At 42.0% G+C, this 23216-nt stretch overlaps 1 protein-coding gene and 1 pseudogene across 9 annotated transcripts in view; one reads left to right on the top strand and one right to left on the bottom strand.

The window, feature by feature from the left end:
* Positions 1-23216, bottom strand: part of RRM2B (ribonucleotide reductase regulatory TP53 inducible subunit M2B) — a 93351-nt gene that overhangs the window by 66434 nt on the left and 3701 nt on the right. For 6 of the 9 annotated variants that reach the window (XM_008255805.5, XM_089336427.1, XM_008255804.5 and 3 more), the window contains exons 2-6: positions 15319-15459; positions 11357-11473; positions 9790-9923; positions 9232-9326; positions 3325-3458 (exon numbers count right to left, since the gene is read on the bottom strand). In XM_008255805.5, coding sequence (XP_008254027.2) covers positions 3325-3458; positions 9232-9326; positions 9790-9923; positions 11357-11473; positions 15319-15459 — 621 coding nt within the window. The remainder of the gene's footprint in view (positions 1-3324; positions 3459-9231; positions 9327-9789; positions 9924-11356; positions 11474-15318; positions 15460-23216) is intronic. The other 3 variants (XR_016236563.1, XR_016236562.1, XR_016236564.1) reach the window with 1 other exon arrangement.
* Positions 19110-21414, top strand: LOC149126294 (serine/threonine-protein kinase A-Raf pseudogene; annotated as a pseudogene).

The following is a 23216-nucleotide window of genomic DNA, read 5'->3' on the forward strand; positions in this document are numbered from 1 at the left end:
ACTCTGACTTTCAAATAAATAAATCTTTAAAAGAAAAAAAAAAGAATCAACAGAGAGCTACCTAATCCACAGAAAAGGTAGGCATGAATCATTGTTAAATCAATAAATGAATAAAATTAATTTAAGTTTTAAAGAATTTTCAATCAAAACCTCAGTAAGATTGTTTTTGATTCAAAAATCAAACTGGAATAATAATTGAGCAGAACCTTGTAGGAACAATTTAAAAAGGAAAGTTTTGAAATTTATCCTAACAATTATTAAAACATAAAACTGCAGCAATTAAAATAGTTTGTTACAGCACAAAATCTGACAGGCCACGAGGCAGGAGAAATAGCATATAACAGATTTTAGAACAGTAAGACTTTTACATTTAATAAAGAGGACAGTGCAGGGACCAGTGTGGTGGTGCAATGGGTTAAGCCTCTGCCTGCAAAGCCAGTACACATATGGGCACCATTTGAGTCTTGGCTGCTCCATTTCCAATCCAGCTCCCTGATAATGCACCAGGAAAAGCAGCAAAAGATGGCCCAAGTTGTTGGGCCCCTGCACCAACATGGGAGACCTGGATGGAGTTTCTGGCTCCTGGCTTCAGCTTGGCCCAGTGCTGGCTGCTGAAGCCACTTGGGGAGTGAACCAGCATATGGAAGATCTGTGTGTGTATGCATGTGTGCATGCATGCGTGTGTGTGTGTGTGTGTGTGTGTGTGTCCCTCTCTCTTAGAAATAAGTTGAGGAGTCAAGATCATTAGTACAATCAATGTGAACTGATTGGCTGTAATGGGCTAAACCAATGAGAACAGAAAGGTAAGATAGACCAAGTCTCTGCTCTGAGGAGCACAGGATCTAGCACAGAGGAGAGCAAGCGAACTGCAATATATATCATGGGCTAAAGAGTTTTCATTTTCAATCAGAAACATAAAAGAAAGAGTGGGGCATTTTATCTACTTGTGTCTGAAGAGTTCTGAATTGCCTTTCGTGGGGAAAAATGAAGGGAAGACAGGGAGGGCACGCGGCAGCGAGCATGCTGTGCACTGCATGTGGTCTGTCTGCCACAGGTTCCTGCGCTGGAGGCTGGGTGCCCAGTGTGGTGATGTGCAGGCGGTGGAACCTTTGAGAGATGCGGCCTAGTGGAAGGTAATTAGGTCATGGAGGTCCCACACTCATGAATGGATTAGTGCTGTCTGGCAGAAGTGGGTCAGGTCTCCGTGACTGAAACAGTTAACTAAAGAGCATGCTGTGAAACTGTAAAGCCATCCTGCGTGCTTGGTTTCCTCTGCACATGGCGGTTCCCTTTCTGCTCCTCCACAAGCAAGGGAGGTCCTTGCTGCAGGCTGGCACCAGGCTGTGTGGACTCCCAGGCACCAAAATCATAAGCCAAATAAACCTCTTGTAATATATATTACCCAACCTTGAGTGTTCTGTTATAGCAACACAAAATGGATTAACACAGGAAACAATATTTAGTTATTGATGGATGTGGCTGAAAAAGAAAAGAAGTGGAGCCAGTGCACCAGGTAAAGCCACCGCCTGTTAGGCCAGCATCCCATATGAGTGCTGGTGCATATCCTGGCTGCTCCACTTCCAAATTAATAGCCTGAGAAAAGCAGCAGCAGATGGCCCAAGTGCTGGGGCCTCTGACATCCACATGGGAAACCTGGATGAAGTTCCTGGCTTCTGGCTTTGGCCTGGTCCAGCCCTAGCCATTGTGGCCATCTGGGGAGTGAACCAGCAGATGAAGATCTGTCTGTCCCTTTCTCTGTAACTCTTTCAAATACATAAATAAATATTTCTTTTTAAAAAAAAAAAGGACCAATCTATTTTTCTCCCTCTCTTTTTTTAGAAACATTCTATTTAGTAAGTATAAATTTTATGAGTACATCTTTAAGAATACAGTGATTCTTCCCACCATACCTGCCCTCCTAGCCCTACTTCCTCCTCCCTTTCCCATTTACAGTCTCATTCTCCATTCATTTTCGATTAACTTTATACACAGAAGACCAACTCTATACTAAGTAAAGATTTCAACTATTTGCATGCACACACACATACACACAAATATAAAAACTGCTTGAGAACAAGTTTTACAGTTAAATCTCATAGTATGATTCATTGAGGACAGAGGTCCTGCATGGGGAGTAAGTGCACAGTGACTCCTGCTGTTAATTTAACAATTAACACTCTTATGTATGATGTCAGTGACCACCCAAGGCTCTTGCCATGAGCTGCCTAGGCTATGGAAGCCTTTTGACTCCACAAACTCCATCAGTATTTAGGCAGGGCCATACGCAAAGTGGAAGTTCTCTCCTTCCTTCAGAGAAAAGTACCTCCTTCTTTGATGGCCACTTCTTTCCACTGGGGTCTCATTCACGGAGATCCTTCCTGGAGGATATTTTTTTTGGCCACAGTATCTTGGTTTTCCATTAAAGAACCAATCTAAAACGACTCCCAGATTTCAAACTGGATGACTGGATAAAAGAATAATCCCAAGAGAAGGAAAAACATGTCTTGGGTTTTACATGGTAAGTTTGATTTCTGAAATACTAGGTTTCTTAGGCCTTCCAGGAGAAAAAGTCTAACATGCACTTGGATATACCAATATGGATTTGGAGTTTGGGAAAAAATACCTGGGATAAAGACAAATTTGGGTGGGCCAGCACTGTGACATAACAGGTGAAGCCTCTGCCTGCAGTGCTGGCATCCTATATGGGCACCAGTTCATGTCATAGCTGCTCCACTTCCAGCTCCCTGCTAGTGGCCTGGGAAAAGCAGTGGAAGATGGTCCAAGTGCTTGGGCCCCTGCACCCACATGGGCGACCCGGAGGAAGCTCTTGGCTCCTGACTTTGGCCCGGCCCAGCCCCAGCCATTGCAGCCATTTGGGGAGTGGTCCAATGGACAATGGATGAAAGACCTCTCTCTCTCTCTTTCTCTCTCCCTCTCCCTATCCCCCTCCCTCTCCCTCTCCCTCTTCTTTGTGACTCTGACTTTCAAGTAGATAAATAAATCTTTTCTTTTTTTAAAGAAAGTCAAATTTGGGAAAGCTGTAAGCATTTAGATAACAGTTTATTCCATGGGAATAAATAAGATCAGCCAGAAGGAGTGAAGCCAAGGCAGGAATTCAGGAGAACACAGAGAGATAAGGGTGAGCAGAGGAGACTGAGGAAGAATGGTTAGAGACACAGGAGGAAAATGCAGTGTCTTCAATTTTCTTTTAATTACCAGGATACTTGTATCACCATAAGCATTTTCCAGGGGAAAGATAAATAAATGAACACCAAATATGAATTCAAACATAACAATAACAGAAAAAAAACACTTCACCCTTACTTCATCTCTGCTGATGAGCTCATTGGAAAAAGTGAGTCCAGGCATCAGACCTCTCTTCTTTAGCCAGAATATAGCAGCAAAAGATCCCGAGAAGAAAATCCCTTCTACAGCAGCAAAGGCCACCACCCTTTCCCCTGGGAGACATGAAATAGTTGCACTTTCTGAAATATCATATACGACAGACATTTGCAGGTTTATAGAGCTACAGCTTTATTTGCACAATACCACAGCTATTTTGCTAAGAAACAAAATTAGTAAGTTCCATGGCCAAGAGTCTTCAGAGGAGGCACTGTTTCACCTCTCCCTAACACAGAGGGAAGTGGGGTCCTGTAGACTCGGTGTCCGGATAACGAATGGCCCTGCGTACTCAGTGAAAGAAGAGGCTAGCCTGTGTACCACACATGCCTGTGGGTGAAAGGACATACATGTGTGTGCACATACATATTGTGTCTAAGAGTGGAAAGTAAAAGACAGACTTTACCACAAATGTCTGCTTCTGGGAGGAGGGAAGGTTGCTGAGCCTTATTTTTAGAGACCTATGCTACCCTACAGACTAGCTGAAAACATTTAAAAAAATATTGCCGGGCCGGCGCTGTGGCTCACTAGGCTAATCCTCCACCTTGCGGCGCCGGCACACCGGGTTCTAGTCTCGGTCGGGGCGCCGGATTCTGTCCCGGTTGCCCCTCTTCCAGGCCAGCTCTCTGCTGTGGCCCGGGAGTGCAGTGGAGGACAGCCCAAGTGCTTGGGCCCTGCACCCCATGGGAGATCAGGAGAAGCACCTGGCTCCTACCATCGGATCAGCACGGTGCACCAGCTGCGGCAGCCATTGGAGGGTGAACCAACGGCAAAAGGAAGACTTTTCTCTCTGTCTCTCTATCTCACTGTCCACTCTGCCTGTCAAAAAAATATATATATATTGCTGTGCATCTATAATTGAAAAAATAGATAAACCCAAGCAAAGACATCTACTGGATAAAATGTCTCATCATATAAGCAAAAAATGATCGTCTCCTGCTAAACATAGAACGGCGGACTTGAAAGGTTAATCACTATTAGGAGAACTCTGTAGAAGCCCATCCCCTAAAACATCTACACTGGCATCATATCTGAACCGCTATCTTTATTAGATGATTATAGTTTAACCCAAAAGTATTTGCATGGCCCTGATGTCACCACACCACACATGCCCAAGAGAAGTATTTTTCTTCTATACATGTAAAAGGAGAGAGTTGGTCTGTCTAAGACTGTGAGATAAAGACAGCTTAGTGTGTGTAAAAGCTACAAACTTTTCACAGATGACATGGAAGTTTATATCTCAGTAACTGCAGGTACTTAACAAATGTGCCCTGAAGGGCACAATGGAAACTATACAGTAAGAACTAAATGATAAAAGACATTAAAATCCATTTCTATGGAAACTATAAAATTTTGACACAGAAACTGAATATAGTTTCTAGAACAAGTATAATTAATTATATTTAAATTTAAAAAGGAAGATGACTAAGTTTAAGTATTTCTGGTTATCTCTGAGTAATGCTTTGGTTTGTCCTTCTTTTCCCTGATTATTTTAAACCCTATCAGATACATAGATTATATCAATATACTTAGTCATTCAAATTGTCTATTAACAGCTGAAAATATAATAACTATAAAAAAGTTTTATCAACTTAACGTATACCTTACTATGTTTTCATTTTACTAATAAAACAGTGGATAGTTATAACTGATACATTTCTTGACATTAAGGTTATGTTCTAGATAATTATCTGTAAGGTAACTAGACTATAATTAAAATAGAAACATTGTGAGAAGGGGAAAATGCTATTTTAATTGTTCTATGCATTCATGTGAATATTAAACAACAAAAATCATGACAAATAGTTATGGAAGGCTATTCTTTGTTGGAGAGGGTTAAAGAATTACTAAGGGGTAATTTTACACATTTTTTGAGAATAATCCTATATGTGAACTAAAAACAGACTTACAGTTAATTCATCTAAAAACCATAATAAACATAACGGTCTCATGACTTGTTTTAGAAAAGGGAAAGACGCATTTTTAAGATACAGCTGCTCTTTATAATGCAAGGCGCTAACATTGCATAACAGGTTTTTTTTTTTTTTTGCGTTTTCAAATGCAGTTTCATTACATATGGAAAGGTTCAATCTACACAATTGTTTTAAAGTTCTTTAAGGATATTTTAAAATGAAACGGAATGTCTGAATTTTTTAAAACTATGCAAGTATATAATTAAAAATTTTAGCACTACAGAGATTGAATCTTCCTGTCACATATAAACTTTAAAACAACTAATACTTTTTTCAATGCATATTGTTGGCCTCTCTTTAGCTAAAAACTAAAGAATTATAGGAACCTGAATGCAAGGCAAGAGCAGTTGCTTTACTGGGTCCTACTTGGTGTAGGAGGCACAGAGAAGTCACCAAAACCGAGAGGCAGAGCCCTAAGCCAGATGCAAGAGCTGCCTTCGTCAGTCCCAGGACAAAGATCTGGCCCCGGAAGGCTGCAGGTGGCCGGGGAGGTTCGTGAGTCCGCTCCTCCTGGGCTGCTTAAAGGAAGTATAACCGGCAAAGCGAGGGGGTATTTCCAGGCTACTGGCTTTCGGCGCCACCCGCAATGCGCTCCTCACTCCTTTCCCTTTCCCTTCTTACTCTGCTCCCCACGTATCCCACTCCCGTAGGTCACTACTCAGAGCGAGTTCTCTCCTCTGAGACCCTGAGTCGGGAACCCTGAGCGGAGGTGCCTGGGGATGAAGCAGCAAGGCTAACTGAAGCCCGGTGGCTGCACGCTGCCTGCGCTCTACCTGTCCTCCTCCTTTTCACCTTGACTTTCTCCGGTGCTGTCACGGAACACCTGCCTCCCGTGCCCCATCGTGGTTTCCCACCAGTGCCTAGCCATGCGAACATTTTCAACACTGGCCTATTTCCCTTCTTTTTTTCTCTCGAGCCCATTTTCCCCAAAGTGTGCTTCCCAAATCATTTATCTGCAAGAGAACCAGTTTAGTGTAAACTGCAGATTCTTCAGCCCCACCTGGATTCTCCAGGGTTTTTCCACAAATTCTCAGGATGATTTTTTTTTAGTTTATTTATTTTTATTTGAAAGTCAGAGTTACACAGAGAAAAGAGAGGCAGAGAGAGAGAGAGAGAGAGGTCTTCCATCCGATGGTTCACTCCCCAATTGGCTGCAATGGCCGGAGCTGCACTGATCCGAAGCCAGGAGCCAGGAACTTCTTCTGTGGGTCTCCCATGCGGGTGCAGGGGCCCAAGGACTTGGGCCATCCTCAACTGCTTTCCCAGGCCATAGCAGAGAGCTGGATTGGAAGAGGAGCAGCCGGGACTAGAACCAGCGCCCATATGCGATGCCGACGCTTCAGGCCAGGGGGTTAACTTGCTGTGCCACAGTGCCAGCCCCTCTGAATTATTTTTATGCACATTGAAAACCACTGCGTTTCTCACTCTTGAACTGAAAGCAATGCAAACATATTTCTCCCCTGGTGTACTACACACTGGCCCATACTTGCAGTGTCACTGGCTCTCTGGTGTGCTCCAGGAGTCCCTGAGTGCCACAGAACAAGAAGATCTGTGAAGTCAAAAATATTTTCGTGGGGCTGGCATCGTGGCACAATAAGTTAAGTTGCCATGTGCAATGCCAGCATCCCATACTGAATCTTGGTTAGAGTCTTGGCTGCCCTGCTTCTCAGTTAGCCTCCAGTTAATGCCCCTGGGAAGGCAGTGGATGAGGCTCAAGTACTTGGACCCCTTACACTCATGTAGGAGACCCACATGGAATTCCTTACTCCTGGCTGTTGCAGCCATTTGGAGAGTGAAGCTGTAGATGGAAAATCTCTTGCTCTCGCTCTCGCTCTCACTCTGCCTTTCAAATAAATAAATCTTCAAAAAAATTGTTCATAATAACACTGGAATAGTATTTATTTTACTACCAATCTTTCATGAGTGCTTGGTGTTATTTTCCACAGGCTACATGACAAATCCACAATAATCTGAAAAGCTTACTAAAAGACTCCTCTCTTTTCTAACTACATATTTGAATGAAATTGAATTTTCTTCATGTACTTTAACCAAAATAACATAACTGCAGCAAACTGAATCCAAAAGCAGATAGGATAATCCAGCTTTCTCTAATAAGTCAGACAGCAAAAAGCTTTGTGAAAATATAAAAGCATGCTATGCTCACTTTTTGGAAAATGTAGGGTTTTCAAAAATAAAAATGTACAATTTATGTTAAAATGTAATGGGCTAATTATTGTTATTTTAAAGTAAACCAATAACTATTTTAATCTCAGTTTTAATTTCTAATATGGAAATATCAATAGACATAATTTATAAAAATAAAAGTACTTTGGAGTTCTCAGTGACTTTTAACAGTGCAAAGAGACTAGAGAATAAAAATTTTGAGATGTGCTTCCCTACATAATGAATAAAACCAGGAAGTAGAGTAAAATTTATGAAACAAATAAGAATAATATACATACTTATTCAAAGAAATATATCAATATTTTCATTAAGTTTAAATATTTATTGAGCAACTACTTTGTAATAGATACAGTCTTAATCACTTCCTTTAAAAACTGTTATGGGTGGAAGGCATTTGGCTTGACTGGTAAGACACCAGCTAGGAATACCTGCATCCTGAATGGAGTACCTGGGTTCAAGTCTAGGCTCCGATTCCAGCTTCCTGCTAATGTGTGCCCTGGGAGGCAGCAGTAGATGACTCAAGTAGTAGAGTCTCTGCCACCCACATGGGGGGACCTGGATTGAGTTCCTAGCTCCTGGCTTCAGCCCAGCCCACCCTTGCCCCTTGTGGGCTTTGAGAGCAAGTCAACGGATGAAAGCTCTGTCACTCACTCTCCTTCTCTGTTCTCTCTTTATCTCTATAATAAATAAATAAAATATATATTTTAATAATAAGTAAAAATAAATGTTCTGGGATCTCAACACATCTGTAAAGGTGCTTCAATTCAATTTTTGTGTGTGTATAAAATATAAGCCCGTTACTGCAAAATGTCTCTTGTTCTGGTTGAGTGCACTAATCTTTAGTTTTTTAGAATCTAGATATTTGTCCACCAAAAATATTACGATTGACTTGTTTAAAATTTCTAAAGAACAAAAACAAAACAAAATAAAAACCAATGGAAAAAAAGAAAAAAAAATTCTAAAATAAATATTCTTAAAATCAGGTACAAACTGAATTGCTACAATACCCCTGATAGATTCTATGTGACTGATACTTACTTGTCATAATGCATTGATATCTTAACTTTTCAACTTCTGACTTATTAAAAAGAATAGATAAGTGCTTTATTTTACCATCACTTTCTTTTTTTTTTTTTTTTTTTTTTTTTTTTTTGACAGGCAGAGTGGACAGTGAGAGAGAGAGAGACAGAGAGAAAGGTCTTCCTTTGCCGTTGGTTCACCCTCCAATGGCCGCCGCGGCCGGCGCGCTGCGGCCGGCGCACCGCGCTGATCCGATGGCAGGAGCCAGGAGCCAGGTGCTTTTTTCCTGGTCTCCCATGGGGTGCAGGGCCCAAGCACCTGGGCCATCCTCCACTGCACTCCCTGGCCACAGCAGAGGGCTGGCCTGGAAGAGGGGCAACCGGGACAGAATCCGGCGCCCCGACCGGGACTAGAACCCGGTGTGCCGGCGCCGCTAGGCGGAGGATTAGCCTAGTGAGCCGCGGCGCCGGCCGAATTTTACCATCACTTTCTAATTAACTACTATGAATAATGATTCTAAGTAAAAGTACATATTGAGACATTTGTCTTCTTTTTCCCATTTTAGGACTTGGATTAGTGCTGACAGTCATACCATATAAAATAGTATCATATCTCCTGTGGTAAATTTGATGATATATAAATTAGAGAAACATACCAAAAGTAGATTTTCTATCTGCTATCCATCGCAGGGCCCAATCTGCTTTTTTCTTAACATATGGCATTGTTTCAATTGCATTAAATAAAAATTCCCTGTAAAAACAAGAGAATTAAGACAGACAAAGTCACTCACTTGTTTTTCTTTTTGTTTTGTTTTTCCTAGTCAACCATTTTAACAATTCAGAGACAATAATTGTAACTCTTTCACATACTATCAGATTTGTAGTTTATTTTTTCATGTCCATAAAATATAGAAATGAAAATTAAATTCAAAATCAGTGACTCAGAAATTATTTAACACAAAACCAACAATGTGAACATTCTGTTTCCAAACAGAATGTGCTAATAAATAATTTTCAAAGATACAATACTAAAGATGCACTAGTTCTATGTAAGTTTTTAACCCAACACATTATTAGGCAACAGAAAATATTATATTCATAAGTGTCCATATTTAAATAAACTTTTCTTAATATTTATTTTTGAAATAGATTTTGCTTTTAACATAATAAAACAACAGGATAAACCTTTGTAAGTAAGATTCCAGCAATAATACCTTTTCTTGGGATCTCTGATGTAAGTGTCTATTAGCAAACTGTACATCTCTGAGTGGACATTCTCAATGAGAATTTGGAAGCCATAGAAACAGCGAGCCTCTGGAACCTGCACCTCCTGACTAAAGCGCTCCACCTGAGAAAACAAGGGAAACAGATACATCTAGTCCTGTGGACTCCCACTGAACCTGCGTTAAACTCTACCAGCTAGAATCTGGACATCAGAACGGCAGCAAACAGGTCAGAAAGACTATGGATTCTCTTAAGCAGTATCTTAAGCAATACTGTTTTTCTATCAACTTTTCACCATATATTAGTGGGACAATGTATTTTTAAGCAATTAAATGAATTGGTCTCTTGGGTGAAAATACCACCTACAAAACCAAATAAATTTTAGAACATCTACCCAAAATAGTGATCTTCCTTTGTAGAATTCATGTTGTCACTTTTTCTCAATAGTAGATAGACCTATTAAAGACTTTTCTGGCAGTCCACACAGCAGACTCATATAATGACAATTGCCCTAAACAGCACTAGAATCAGCCCTTTAGGCATTTGGATCTGGCTGAAAAGCCCATGAGAGCATTTCAGGCATGGAAACCCAAGACACTGTGACAAAAAATGCTCTGTGAGTGAGACCCCAGTGGAAAGAAGGGACCATCAAAGAAGGGTGTACTTTTCTCTGGAGGGAGGAGAGAACTTCCACTTTGTTTATGGCACTGCCTAAATACTGACGGAGTTTGTGGACACAAAAGTCTTCCATAGCCTCAGCAACTCATGTCAAGAGCCTCAGGTGATCACTGATGTCATAAATAAGTTAATTGATAAACCAACAACAGAAATCACTGTGCACTTAATCCCCATGTAGGGCCTTTGTCATTAATGAGTTGTACTATAAGAATTAACTGTAAAACTTGGTCTCAAACAGTACTTTATGTTTTGTGTGTGTGTGAATGCAAATTGTTGAAATCTTTACTTAGTATAGAGTTGGTCTTCTGTATATAAAGTTAATTAAAAACAATTTTAATGAAGAATGGGATGGGAGAGGGAGTAGGAGGTGGGAAAGGAGTAGGGGTGGGAGGGCAGGTGTGGGGGGAGAAGAACCACTATATCCTTAAAGCTGTACCTATAAAATTCATTAAATAAAAGATTTCTTAATAAATAAATAAATAAAGCCTCTTCTAGTTCAAGATAAAAGTTCTTATCTTATATCTCCTGACCAACAACATACAAGTTTTTGAATGGAGAGCTACAATCTAGTGTTCTACTGCAGAGATCCAGAAGGTTATGTAGGCATGGATGCTCTATTAGTATCATTATCTGAGGGTAAACAATCAAACACATGTTCATGCATTTTAAGTAGTCTCGATTAGTACAGTTTATGCTTCATTTTATGATATTCGGCTGGTCAAGTGACAGAAATATGCTTATACATTCCTTTCCTCTGACACCTAATCCTTGAAAATATTTGGCCTATTCTAAGATATCTTTTCTCAGGGTCAATCTAATTATTCTACGGATATAATTAATGAATGGACTGAAAAATAAAATTAAAAAAAAAAAACTTACCAAATTTTCATTTACAATTCCATCACTGGCTGCAAAAAAGGCTAAGACATGAGAGATAAAATATTTCTCATCTGATGTAAGTCTGTTCCAGTGAGGGAGATCCTTTGATAAGTCAACCTGGAATAAGAAATTTTCAAAATTTTTAACTTGCAGTTAAAGTACTTAAAAAATTCACTTTCACTCCAAAATTAAGGAGGGAGAACCCATTACCAGCAAACTGTGAGCAAAAATGTTAACATTACAAAAGAGGGGCCTGCACTGTGGCATAGTAGTCTAAGCATCTGCCTGTAGCACTGGCATCCCATATGGGCACTGGTTAGAGTCCCAGCTGCTCCACTTCTGATCCAGATCCCTGCTGATGGCCTGAGGAAGCAGAAGATGGCCCAAGGAAGCAGTAGAAGATGGCCCAAGTGCTTGGGTTCCTGCACCCACGTGGGAGACCCAGTAGAACCTTCTGGCTCCTTGCTTTGGATTAGCCTAGCTCCAGTTGTTGTGGTCATTTGGAGAATGAACCAGTGGATGGAAGACCTCTCTCACTGTCTCTCCCTCTCTCCATCTGTAACTCTGCCTCTCAAGTAAATAAATAAATCTTAAACACACACACACACACATTACAAAAGACCAAAACAAAATAAAAACATTATGCTAATAATAATATATTATAATCAGGATTTTTGCTAAATGAGATTATAGTTAATTTTGCCCAAACTGTGAGATGACGGATATGTTAATTTCTTAGACTTTCTTAACCATTTTACTACACACATCCACACAGGGAGTCTTCAAAAAGTTCATGAAAAAATACATATTATGAAAAAACTAAGCATGGATTTCAAATTTTTATATCAAAATAAACTTCATTTTCCATGAACTCTCTGAAGGTCTCATTGATATGTATCTTATAACATCATGTTGCAACCCTTAAATATAAATAATAAGATTCAGTTTCTGAAAAAACATTATGAAGGAATCTGAATTTCTGGATAATGGACAAGTTGGCCAGGATGTACTTTAGAGATATTAAAATTAAAGATTAAAATTAAAATTAAAAACTTAGAGATATTAAAATTGTCCTAGTGGAAAAATGAAGGAAAGAACAAGGGCACTTGCATTTCATTCATGGGGGAATCTGTCCTCATGACTTAATCATTTCCCAATGTCCCTCCTTGAAACATTATTATAGTAAGGATTAGGGCTCAATGTATGAATATTAGGGAGATACATATATTTAGTCCACAATACTTGTAGATACTACTTTGTATTAGAAAAATTTCTTAACTTTTTCATAGTAACTTCATAAACATTTAAAATATATAATTGTCCTTTGTAATAAATAACTGTGTCCCATTAAGTTCTGCTCTATCAAGAGCTTAACTCAGACCAGCACTGTGGAGCAGTAGGTTAATCTGCCACCTGCGGCGCCAGCATCCCATATGAGTGCCGGTTCTAGTCCCTGCTGCTCTTTTTCCAATCTGGCTCCCTGCTATGGCCTGGGAAAGCAGCAGAAGATGGCCCGAACGCTTGGGACTCTATTCCCACATGGGAGACCAGGAAGAGGCTCCTGGCTTCAGATCGGCCCAGCTTTGGCCGTTGCAGCCATCTGGGGAGTGAACCAGTGGATGGAAGACCTCTTTCTGTCTCTCCCTCTCACTGTAACTCTAGCAAATAAATAAATAAACTCTTAAAAACAAAAAAAGAGCTTAATTGACATATTCCTGTTTCTTATGCATTATACTCCAATATTAAAATTTAATATTATAAAGTTCTTACTCTTTAATATTATGTTTATCTCTTTGAATGCTCAGTTTCAAGTTTTATACTATATTGGTTGTATTCCCTTCTGGAAATGTAAACCTTCACGCTCAATCTTATTGCATCAGAGAAAACACTCAATTCTGCCATCTGAATATTGGTGCCAAACTAGTTTATTATCAGAATCACCTGAGTAAATTTTAAAAAAATTAAGAGAAGAAGAAGAAAAAGAAGAAGAAGAAAATACCAAGCCCCAGACCTTTTGTCTTCTGAATCAGGGTTTCTACTGGTCAGCCATATTTAGGAATTAAACTCAACCACTAATAAAATAATGGACTCTAAAGCTGATGAGATGGGAACTTACACAATTGCTTTAATGAAAAATATGTAGAACTAATAATTTATTTGACTTTCCTTGAAACTACATATTTGAATCTTATTATGAAATTTGTATCAACCTATTTTAGTTTTAAAATGAGTGATTCTTAGTAATAGAACATATACTACATTTCCAAATGAATTTCAAGAAATCCAAGTACTACAAGTCCCTCTTTAATATGATGAATGAAAAAGCCACCTGTGTACTCCACTTGTTTTTTGAACCTTGGCTAACCAAAAACTTTCTAAAAACCACAGACGGTTAGAGGCAGTCAGGTGTGCCAAGCATTATGACCCAGTTTTGAAAACATGAGGTATTGGTTTGGGTTTGGCTTTTCGCTCTATCTGGCAACTCATTTATAACAAAGATGTTGACAATCTAACAATACAATGTATGAAAGATGGGTCTGTGGTGAAATTAGTGTAAAAGAAAGTTCCAACTGAGTGCTTACTGATTTCTAAGTCAAATCTTCCCCATTCTATGGATAAAATAATATTTGCATTTATTTAGTACTTACTAAGTACCAAGTACCATTCTAAATAATTCATTAAAACACAATGAGCTAGGTACTATTTAGTACAGACTAATTTACTGAAGAGATACACGAGGTTAAGCAACATTTCCAATTCCATAGCTAGAGTAAGTGGCACAGCAGGCTTTCACCTAGGCTCCAGATGCTATATTGTTAACAGCTTGTGTTCAAAGTGTAAAATCAATTCAAAGTACAGAATCTCTCGAAAAACAAGCAAATAGATCCACCCACATAGATATATCTACAGACATGCACACACACACACACCCCACACAATCTATAGATCAAGAATGCAATGCAGGCATCATCCATCATATTTAAATATGAAGACAGGGGCTGGTGCTGTGGCTTAGTAGGTTAAGCATCTGCCTGTGGCACTGGCATCCCATATGGGTGCTGGTTCGAGTCCAGGTTGCACTACTTTCCAATCCAACTCACTGTTGATGGCCTGGGAAAGCAGTAGAAGATGGTCCAAGTTCTTGGGTCCCTGCATCCAAGTGGTAGACCTGGAAGAAGCTCCATGGCTCCTGGCTTTGGATTGTCCCAACTCCAGTCACTGCAGCCATTTGGGGAATGAACCAGTGGATAGAAGACTTTTCTGTCTCTCCCTCTCTCTGTCTGTAACTCTACCTCTCAAGTAAATAACTAAACCTTTTAAAAATATTTTAAAAGTCTGTTTTATAAAAAAAAAAGATGAAATAACTATTTGTGTGTTCCGTTAGATTACAGAGCAATCAATCACTTGCATGATCAACTGTCCTCACTAAACAAGCAAACATATTCTAATTTCTTTTGCTCAACTCATTTCCTAGGTAGAATCTGTCACATTGACAGAAAGCATTCTACAGCTGTCCTGTTAGGGGCAGCTGTGTCGGCTATGATGTGGCGATGGCAGGGTCAGATTGAGAGGAGCACTGTGGTTTCCGCCTGGCAGACTCAGGGGGTGACTACATGCCTGGAAGGGCAAACTCCATGTGCCAGATCCTTCTGTACAACCAGATGAGTGTCTCAGTTCAAAGCAGGGCCCTCCAGGCTTTTACTCTTTTTTTTTTTTAACTACAACTGCAATTTTATTCTGCTTATTATAAGTAAAGGCTAGTCTTATTTGGTTACAGCAAAGCAAAGGTGTGTTTAAAAACAGAATATGTTCTATAATATTATAAGAAGTAAACATCTGGCAGAATGAGATGCCATTTTTTGCAGAAAGAAGCATGTTCATAGAAAGCAGTCTAAACCCAGAAGCCGGAGAAAGCTGTTTCAGGAGCTGACATGAATGCCAACGTGGGTCACGCCACGTACCTCTTCTGCAGTCCAGAAGGATGCCTGTGCTTGCTTGTACATTTTCCATATGTCGGGGTACTGGATCGGAAAGATGACAAAGCGGCGGGAACTCTTCCTCAGCAGCGGCTCTTCATCTTCGTTGGTATCTGGAGATAACTTCTTTAAAAAGCAAAGTACAAAGACCGTGTTACGTGGACTCTTCCTCTTCATGTATACCTACACGTACATCTGGGGAAGTCAGGGAAACAGCACAGGTTTCAGAGCCAACCTGTCTGAGGTTGACCCTTATGAATATCTGAGAACTGCCCCATAATAGTGTTTGGATAGTTGGTGACCACAGGGCGTGCCTTCACTTCTCTGAACCTCAGCGGTAAAATAATACCTGCCTCATAGGTTTCTTCTGAGGATTAGAAGTCCTTTAAGCCTGGTGTATAATAAGCACTCAAAAAATGCTGCAGGGGAAGGCGTTTGGCTTACTGATTAAGATACCATTACCACATAACAAAGTACCTGGATTCAGTGCCCGGCTCCGGCTCCTGACTCCGGCTACCTACTGATGCAGGGACGGCTCAACTGACCAGGTATCCCTGCCACCCACATGGAAGACCTGGGTTGAGTTCCTGGCTCCTGGCCTTGGCCAGGCTCAGTCCAGGCCATTACTGGCCTTTACCAAGTGAACAAGTAGAATGGAACTAATTCTCTCTCTTTTTCTCTCTCCCTCCCTCCCTCTGCCAGTCAAAGAAATACATGAAAAATTTTTAAAACACATCATAATAATAATTTTGAGAATAAGTACAAAAATAGACCAGTTAAGTATCATTGTGGATAAATTTCTAAGTTTACGGACAAAATGACCCCTTAGTGCTTCTCTCTCATAGAATGCAAGCATGAGTAGGCTACTGCCACAAGCTACTTTATTTCAACATTTTTCTAAGTTTAATTGAACACTATATTACTTATCTGAAACTCCGAACCAACAACCAGCCCTTGCTCATCACATCCTTTCCATATAGTTACTCCTATTTCTGGTGTTTTTTTTTTTTTTTAAGATTTATTTATTTATTTGAAATGTAGAGTTACAGAGAAGCAGAGGCAGAGGCAGAGAGAGACATGGGTTTTCCATCTGCGGTTCACTCCCCAAATGGTCGCAACAGCTAGTTGGCATTTTAAAGGCTGTTCCTTTATTCAAAGAATCATAATGAGTATCTGATCAATCGATATCTTCTTCACTCACAAAATAATTAGAGAACTGCAGGGAGATACTCAGTGTAACTGAGATGAACTGGAACTGAAGCTCTATCTAAACAGCAGAGGTCTATGGTTAACAGAGTATTTCAAACTTGTCTCGGCCCGCATTGCTCTTCCTTGAATGCCTCTAAATGCTTTTATTATCATGTGCAGCATTCGAAGCCCAATCTTCACTTCCTTCTTTTCATTATATTTTGTCACTGAGGATTAGGTATCAGTCATACTGAAAGTTTGGAAAGACATCACAGCACCAAGTACTCTGATCCTAAAGTGAGTGGGCCTTTTTTAAAATTAATTAACTTAGTTTATTTGAAAGGCAGAGAGATATCTCAACTGCCGGTTAACTCACCAAACAACAGCCATGGCTGGCCTAGGCCAGAACCAGGAGCCAGGAACTACATCCTGCTTTCCCACATGGGTAGCAGGGGCCCAGGCACTGAGCCATCTTCTGCGGTGTTTCCAGGGGCATTAGCAGACAGCTGGATAAGAAGCTGAGCAGCCAGGACTGGAACGGCCTCACAAACGATGACCTAACCTGATGTACCAGTGTCAGGCCCCTTGATAAAGATTTGTTTATTTATTTGAAAGGCAGAGTTACAGAGAGAAGGGGAGAGGCAGAGAGAAGAGAGATCCTTCATCTGCTGGTTCACTCCCCAGATGGCAACAACAGGCCATGCTGGGCCAGGCCAAAGCCAGGAGCCAGGAGCTTCACCTGGATAGGAAATGGAATAGCCAGGACATGAACTGGCACCTGTATGGGATGTTGGCATCACAGGCGGTGGCTTTACCCACTACACCACAGCACAGGTCCTGAACAGAGTTTTTAAATGCTGATAAATAATTGATCAGTGTTAAGATCTATGAAATTGCTGGATTAGTATATAAATTATAATGAAAGTCACATTTGCATATACATTCTTCTTGTTCTATCTTGATAACATGCAGGCTAACAGGAAAAGCTGGATTAGAAGAGTATTCTGAAAGTTATTGCTTATTTCACAATACTTAGATAAATGCACAAAAACACATTTTAGCACAATTTCAGGAAGTTCATGCATTCTTCAGCTCTAGGGCTTCCAGGGTACCCTCTGCAGATCTGAGCTAAGAACAAATATTTTCAAAGAAAGAAAATGTGGAAAAAAAGACTTAATGCCATGTGACTTTTTTGTGTTTTTTTTTTTCCTTTTTTTTTTTTCTTTTGAGCAGACTGGAGGCTTTTATTTCTTTGGCCCACAAGATGGCGAGTGGCCCTCCATGGGATATTTTTAAGAACTGGAATTTTCTAAATCTGGACTTTATTATAAGTGGGGGACAACAGAAGCAGACAAAACCTGAAAGGTGGCAGACAGCATGTTCCAGTGACTTTTTTTAAAAATGTACTCTGCAGAACCCTTTGGTCCCTCTAATGTCACAAACACCCAATGAAAATTCACTTCTAAATATGTTTTTAGAGGCTGGTGCTGTGGTGTAGTAGCTAAAGCCGGTGCCTGCAGTGTCAGCAACCCATATGGGCGCTTGTAACCAAAGATATCAATTCTTATTTACTTATTGATTTTCACCTATTTGAAAGGCAGAGCAACAGAGAGATAGGGAGAACAATCTTCCATCTGCAGATTCACTCCCCAAATGACTGCAACAGCCAGGGCTGGGCCAAGCCAAAGTCAGGAGTCAGAAACTCAACCTAGGTCTCCAATGTGAGTGGCAGGAACTCAAGCAGTCATCATCATTGCTATCTCCAAGGGTCTGCACTGGCATGAAACTGGAGTCTGGAGAGGCAGGTATAACACTCAGGTACTTGGATACAGGATGCAGGTAGCAGCTGGCATCTTAACCACTAGGCCAAGTGCCTGCCCCTACAATTTCTTTAACAACTCACCTTCATTGAGTTTTCTACAGCTTTCTTTTCATAGAAACATCTTCTTTTGCATACTTATTAGTTTACATGATATTTAATTAAATTACAATAGTTACAAGCATAGTTGGTAAAATGTATAACTGGTATAAATAGGATAGGAAATAAAGACAACTGTTTCTGCTAAAGTATAACTCGAATGGGGTGGGAACAGAAGTATGTGAGTACCCTAGAAAAGCCTTTATTTAAGATTTATTTATTTATTTATTTATTTATTTGAAAGGCAGAGTTAGAGACAGAGAGAGAGCGGTATCTTCAACCCGCTGGCTCACCTCCCAAATGGCTGCAACAGCCAGGGCTGGGCTAGGACAAAGCCAGGAGCCAGGAACTCCTCCTCCCACAGGGGTTTCAGGGGCTCAAGTAGTCGGGCCATCTTCATGGCTTTCCCACATGCATGAGCACAGAGCTAGATTAGAAGTGGAGCAGCTGGGACTCAAACTAGTGCCTATATGGGATGCAGACATCACAGGTGGTAGCTTAACACACTGCACCACAATGCCGACCCCTAGAACTAGCTTCTGGCCATAGCTTTTCTAAAACCTATGTGTCTCGGGATATTTTACAGCACTGATAAATCAACAGGTTAGTAGTAAGTTGATTAAAAGAAATGTTTATAAATATGCAAAGAAAATGTTTGCTATGATTGACATAAATATTCATCTATTATCTAAAAGTGCAATTTAAAATAAAAACAAAACAGGCCCAGCATGGAGGCAGTGGGGGCTGTAGCGGTGTGATAGGAGACTCAGGGCGCCTGCCCAGAAGTATGTCAGCCCGTCTTGACAAAGTCTTAGGCTCCAAAGAGCTGCCAAGAGGTCCCCCTGCCAATGGGGCCAAGCTATTCTGGGCAGTGGGCATCATCAAGGTGTACCTGCCCAACAAGCAACACATGGTGGTAACTGTCCGGGGTGGCTTGAGTGTCTGTACCCTGTAGGCCAAGCCCTCAAGTGCGGGGTCTCAGTCAGGACTGCTGTGTGGTCTGCCGACTCATCAAGGAGCGAAAGGCAGCCACCGCCTGGGAAACAGCCATTGCCCCCCTTAGATGGAGGGGAGCTCATTGTCGAGGTCCTCAAAGACGGCCCTCTGATCATGCACAATTTTGTACAGAAGGTGTTCTTTAGCTTTGCGTTCTGTGACTCCTGCCTTAAGCTTCTGTCCCATGGTTTCCAAACCTGTGGCTACAAGTTCCACCAGGATTGTCCCTCCAAGGTCCCCACAGTGTGTGTGGACAGGAGTGCCGACAGCTCTACCACAGCACTGATCTGTCTGGAGGCTCCAGGCAGCATGAGGCTCCTTCCAATCAGCCCCTGAATGAGCCGCTCGGGTCCCAGCTCTTGCACCCAGCACCATGACCCAGAGCATTTCCCCTTCCCTGCCCTGGCCAATGCCCCCTGTCAGCACCCCCCGCTCCCCATCCACTCCCAAGGTCCACATGGTCTGCACCACAGCCCCCACGGAGTCCAGCCTCATGCAGCTAGCTCGCTGCTCAGTCACAGCACTGATGCCGCTGGTGGTAGGGGTGGTGGTGATGGAGCTCCTGGTGGGAGCCCTAGCCTGGTCAGCATGTCTTCAGGGAGGAGGTCCCCACATTCCAAATCACCATCAGGGTGGCAGGAGTGGAAGTCCACGGGCAACAAGAAAAAAGTGAAGAACCTGGGGTACTGGGACTCGAGCTATTACTGGGAGGTGCCCCCCAGTGAGGTGCAGCTGCTGTAGGACTGGGATGGGCTCACTGGGCACAGTGTTTTGTGGATGGTGGCATGTGCTCAAGGTGGCCCAGCCACCTTGAGATTGATTGAGATGCAGGTGTTCAGGAAGACACTGCCATTTGCGGCTTCACGACCCAACCAGGCTTTGCCATCACCACACAGTGGTGGGAGGGCTCCAGCCTCTACCACCACCTACACGTGGCTGCCGTGGGCTCTGACATGATCCAGCTCACCGACATGGCCCGGCAGACTGCCTCCATGCCAAGAACATCATCCACCGAGATCTCAAGTCTAACAGCATCTTCCCACACGAAGGGCTCACCGTGGTGATCGGGCAACTCCAGCCTGGCCTACCGTGCAGACGTGGGGAGTCAGGGCCCAGCTCTCGGAGCAGCCCTCGGGCTCCGTGCCCCGTATGGCGGCTGAGGTGATCTGTATGCAGGACCTGAAACCCTACAGCTTCCAGTCAGCTGTCTGTGCCTTCGGGGTCTTACTCCACCAACTCAGGACTGGCTCGCTGCCTTACAGCCACATTGGCAGCCGTGACCAGATCATCTTTATGGTGGGCCATGGCTGGAACCTCGGCAAAAATCCCCAGCAACTGCTCCAAGGCCATGCAGCACCTGCTGACTGCCTCAAGTTCCAGCATGAGGGGCGGTCGAACTGCTGCAACAGTCACTCCCCAAGGCTGAGCTGAGTGCCTCCAAACCATCCTTGCACGCACCCAGCCTGACAGCAGCTTGCCTGCCTCCTCCACGAAGGCTGCCTTGTGCCTTAGGCCCCACCCTCAGCCAGCGAGGGCCAATCTCAGCCTGCCACGCAAGGAGCCCTGCCCACCCACCAACCAACCAGTGTTACTTCTCTACCTTAATACTGTCTCAGGATTCCCCATGCCCACTCTGGAAGATAAGGGGGGCCCCAAAGTACTCTTCCAGTTCATCTGTTATTGGGGGATTCCCCCCAGAGACTGAGACACCTGCCTTCTCTGTAATTTGTTTTGCTTTTGGCTTTGGGGATACTTGTAAATTTGGGGAGCTCCTCCATCCCCAATGGCTGGGATTTGTGGCAGGGATTCCACTCAGAACCTCTCTGGAATTTGTGCCTGATGTGCCTTCCACTGGATTTTGAAGCTCCCAGCACACCATGTGGACTTGGGGGTCCCCTTGTGTGTGTGTCCCCTGCCATTCAAGGACTCCCCTCTTTCTTCACCAAGAAAACACAGAATTCTGCTGGGCAAAAATAAATAAATAAATAAATAAATAATGAGTTCATCAAAATGGTCTCATGATTCCACGGATTGATTTCATAAACAATGTTATAAACATTAACACTAATAAAATATAAAAAGGTGGGTTTCATCAGTTGGGTTTGGAGAATATCAATTTTGTTTGGTGAATGGGCTCATGTGTCAAAGCCCATAGAATGGCCTTGAATGTAAAAATGTGAATTTTGCCATAGCAATTTTCTTATAACCATTTTTGATACTTTCTTTACCTCAGTGTCATCATTTTGACAAAAGAAAACAAAAAAAAAGTTTTTTGTTTTTTGTTTTTTGGTTTTTTTTTTTTAATTTTGGAGTAGATCCAAGTGGCCTACTTTGACATACGACATTTTGGCACCTGGTCTCTAGACAATTGGGATCTGCTACAGGGTTTTGATCATGCAAGTAACATAATCAGATCTGTGTTTAGGATTACTTTTGTCAAAATGTGGCTAGAAATGAAATTATAAGTTCACAGAACAATTAAAAGATATGGAATGCGGCTGGCACTGTGGTGTAGAAGATAAAGCCGCCACCTGCAGTCCTGGCACTTCATATGGGCACCGGTTTGAGTCCTGGCTGCTCCTTTTCCTATCCAGCTATCTGCTATGGCCTAGGAAAGCAGTGGAAGATGGCCCAAGTGCTGCACCTGGGTGGGAGGCCCAGAAGAAGCTCCTGGCTCCTGGCCTTGGATCAGCCCAGCTCCAGCCACTGCAGCCATTTGGGGAGTGAACCAGTGGATGGAAGACTTTTCTGTCTTCCTCTCTGTCTGTAACTCTACCTCTCAAACAAATAAATAAGGCCTTAAAAAAAAAAGAAAAAGATTATTGAACTATCCATCTCTTGCCTGAACTGGGATTTCAACAGTAGAAACATATACAAGAAGAGACTGAGTTTAGAAATATTCAGAGTATAATTATTCTTGCTAAAAATTTGGACTAGGGGGAGGCAGTGCCGTGGCACAGTGGGTTAAGCTGCCGCCTGAAGTGCCGGCATCCCCTATAGGCACCAGTTCCAGTGCCAGCTGCTTCACTTCCGATCCAGCTCCCTGCTAATGTGCCTGGGAAAGCAGCAGGGGATGTTCCAAGTTCTTGGGCCCCTGCACGGAAGAAGCTCCTGGCTCTTGGCTTCAGATCGGCGCAGCTCTGGCCGTTGCGGCCAACTGGGGAGTGAACCATCTGATGGAAGATCTCTCTCTCTCTCTCTCCTCTCTCTCTCTGCCTCTCCTCTGTGTAACTCTTTCAAATAAATAAATAAATCTTTTTTTAAAAAAAGTTGTATTTGGGACAACAACATAAGGACAAGTTAAGATGTGCTTGATATTTTCAGCTCCAGACATCAGGTGCACTTGATCATAATAAGAAAGAAGAGGCACACAGAAGGGTCTTAGTACCTTGAGAATAACAATAAATCAGGAAAAATTTCTTTCTCACATCAGATGGTAAATAGAATTTGAAGCACCTTCTTCCAGCAACCCAAGATACATCAGCAGGTTACAAACACAAAAGCCCTAAAGCAGTGTAGCCGGTAAAAACGATAATTTGGCTTCAAGACATCTAGTGTCCAGCAGAAAATACACCACAACGACACAGAAGTGATGGAGATCCCACTGGGGCTGCCAAGGGAAGGGATGGGATTATGTAGGGAGAATCCATAGAGAAGCTAGACAACTGCAGATGCAGTCTTAGAGAATGCCGGTGTTTAATTAACAGATAGACAAGGAGCCAGCTGGGGTGAAAACACTGAAATGGGTGCAGGACAAACAAAAGGAAAGGCAGACATGATC

This window comes from Oryctolagus cuniculus, chromosome 6 (genome assembly GCF_051225735.1).
Source record: "Oryctolagus cuniculus isolate XC-2025 breed Fujian yellow rabbit chromosome 6, ASM5122573v1, whole genome shotgun sequence".
In the NCBI taxonomy this organism is placed as follows: domain Eukaryota; kingdom Metazoa; phylum Chordata; class Mammalia; order Lagomorpha; family Leporidae; genus Oryctolagus; species Oryctolagus cuniculus.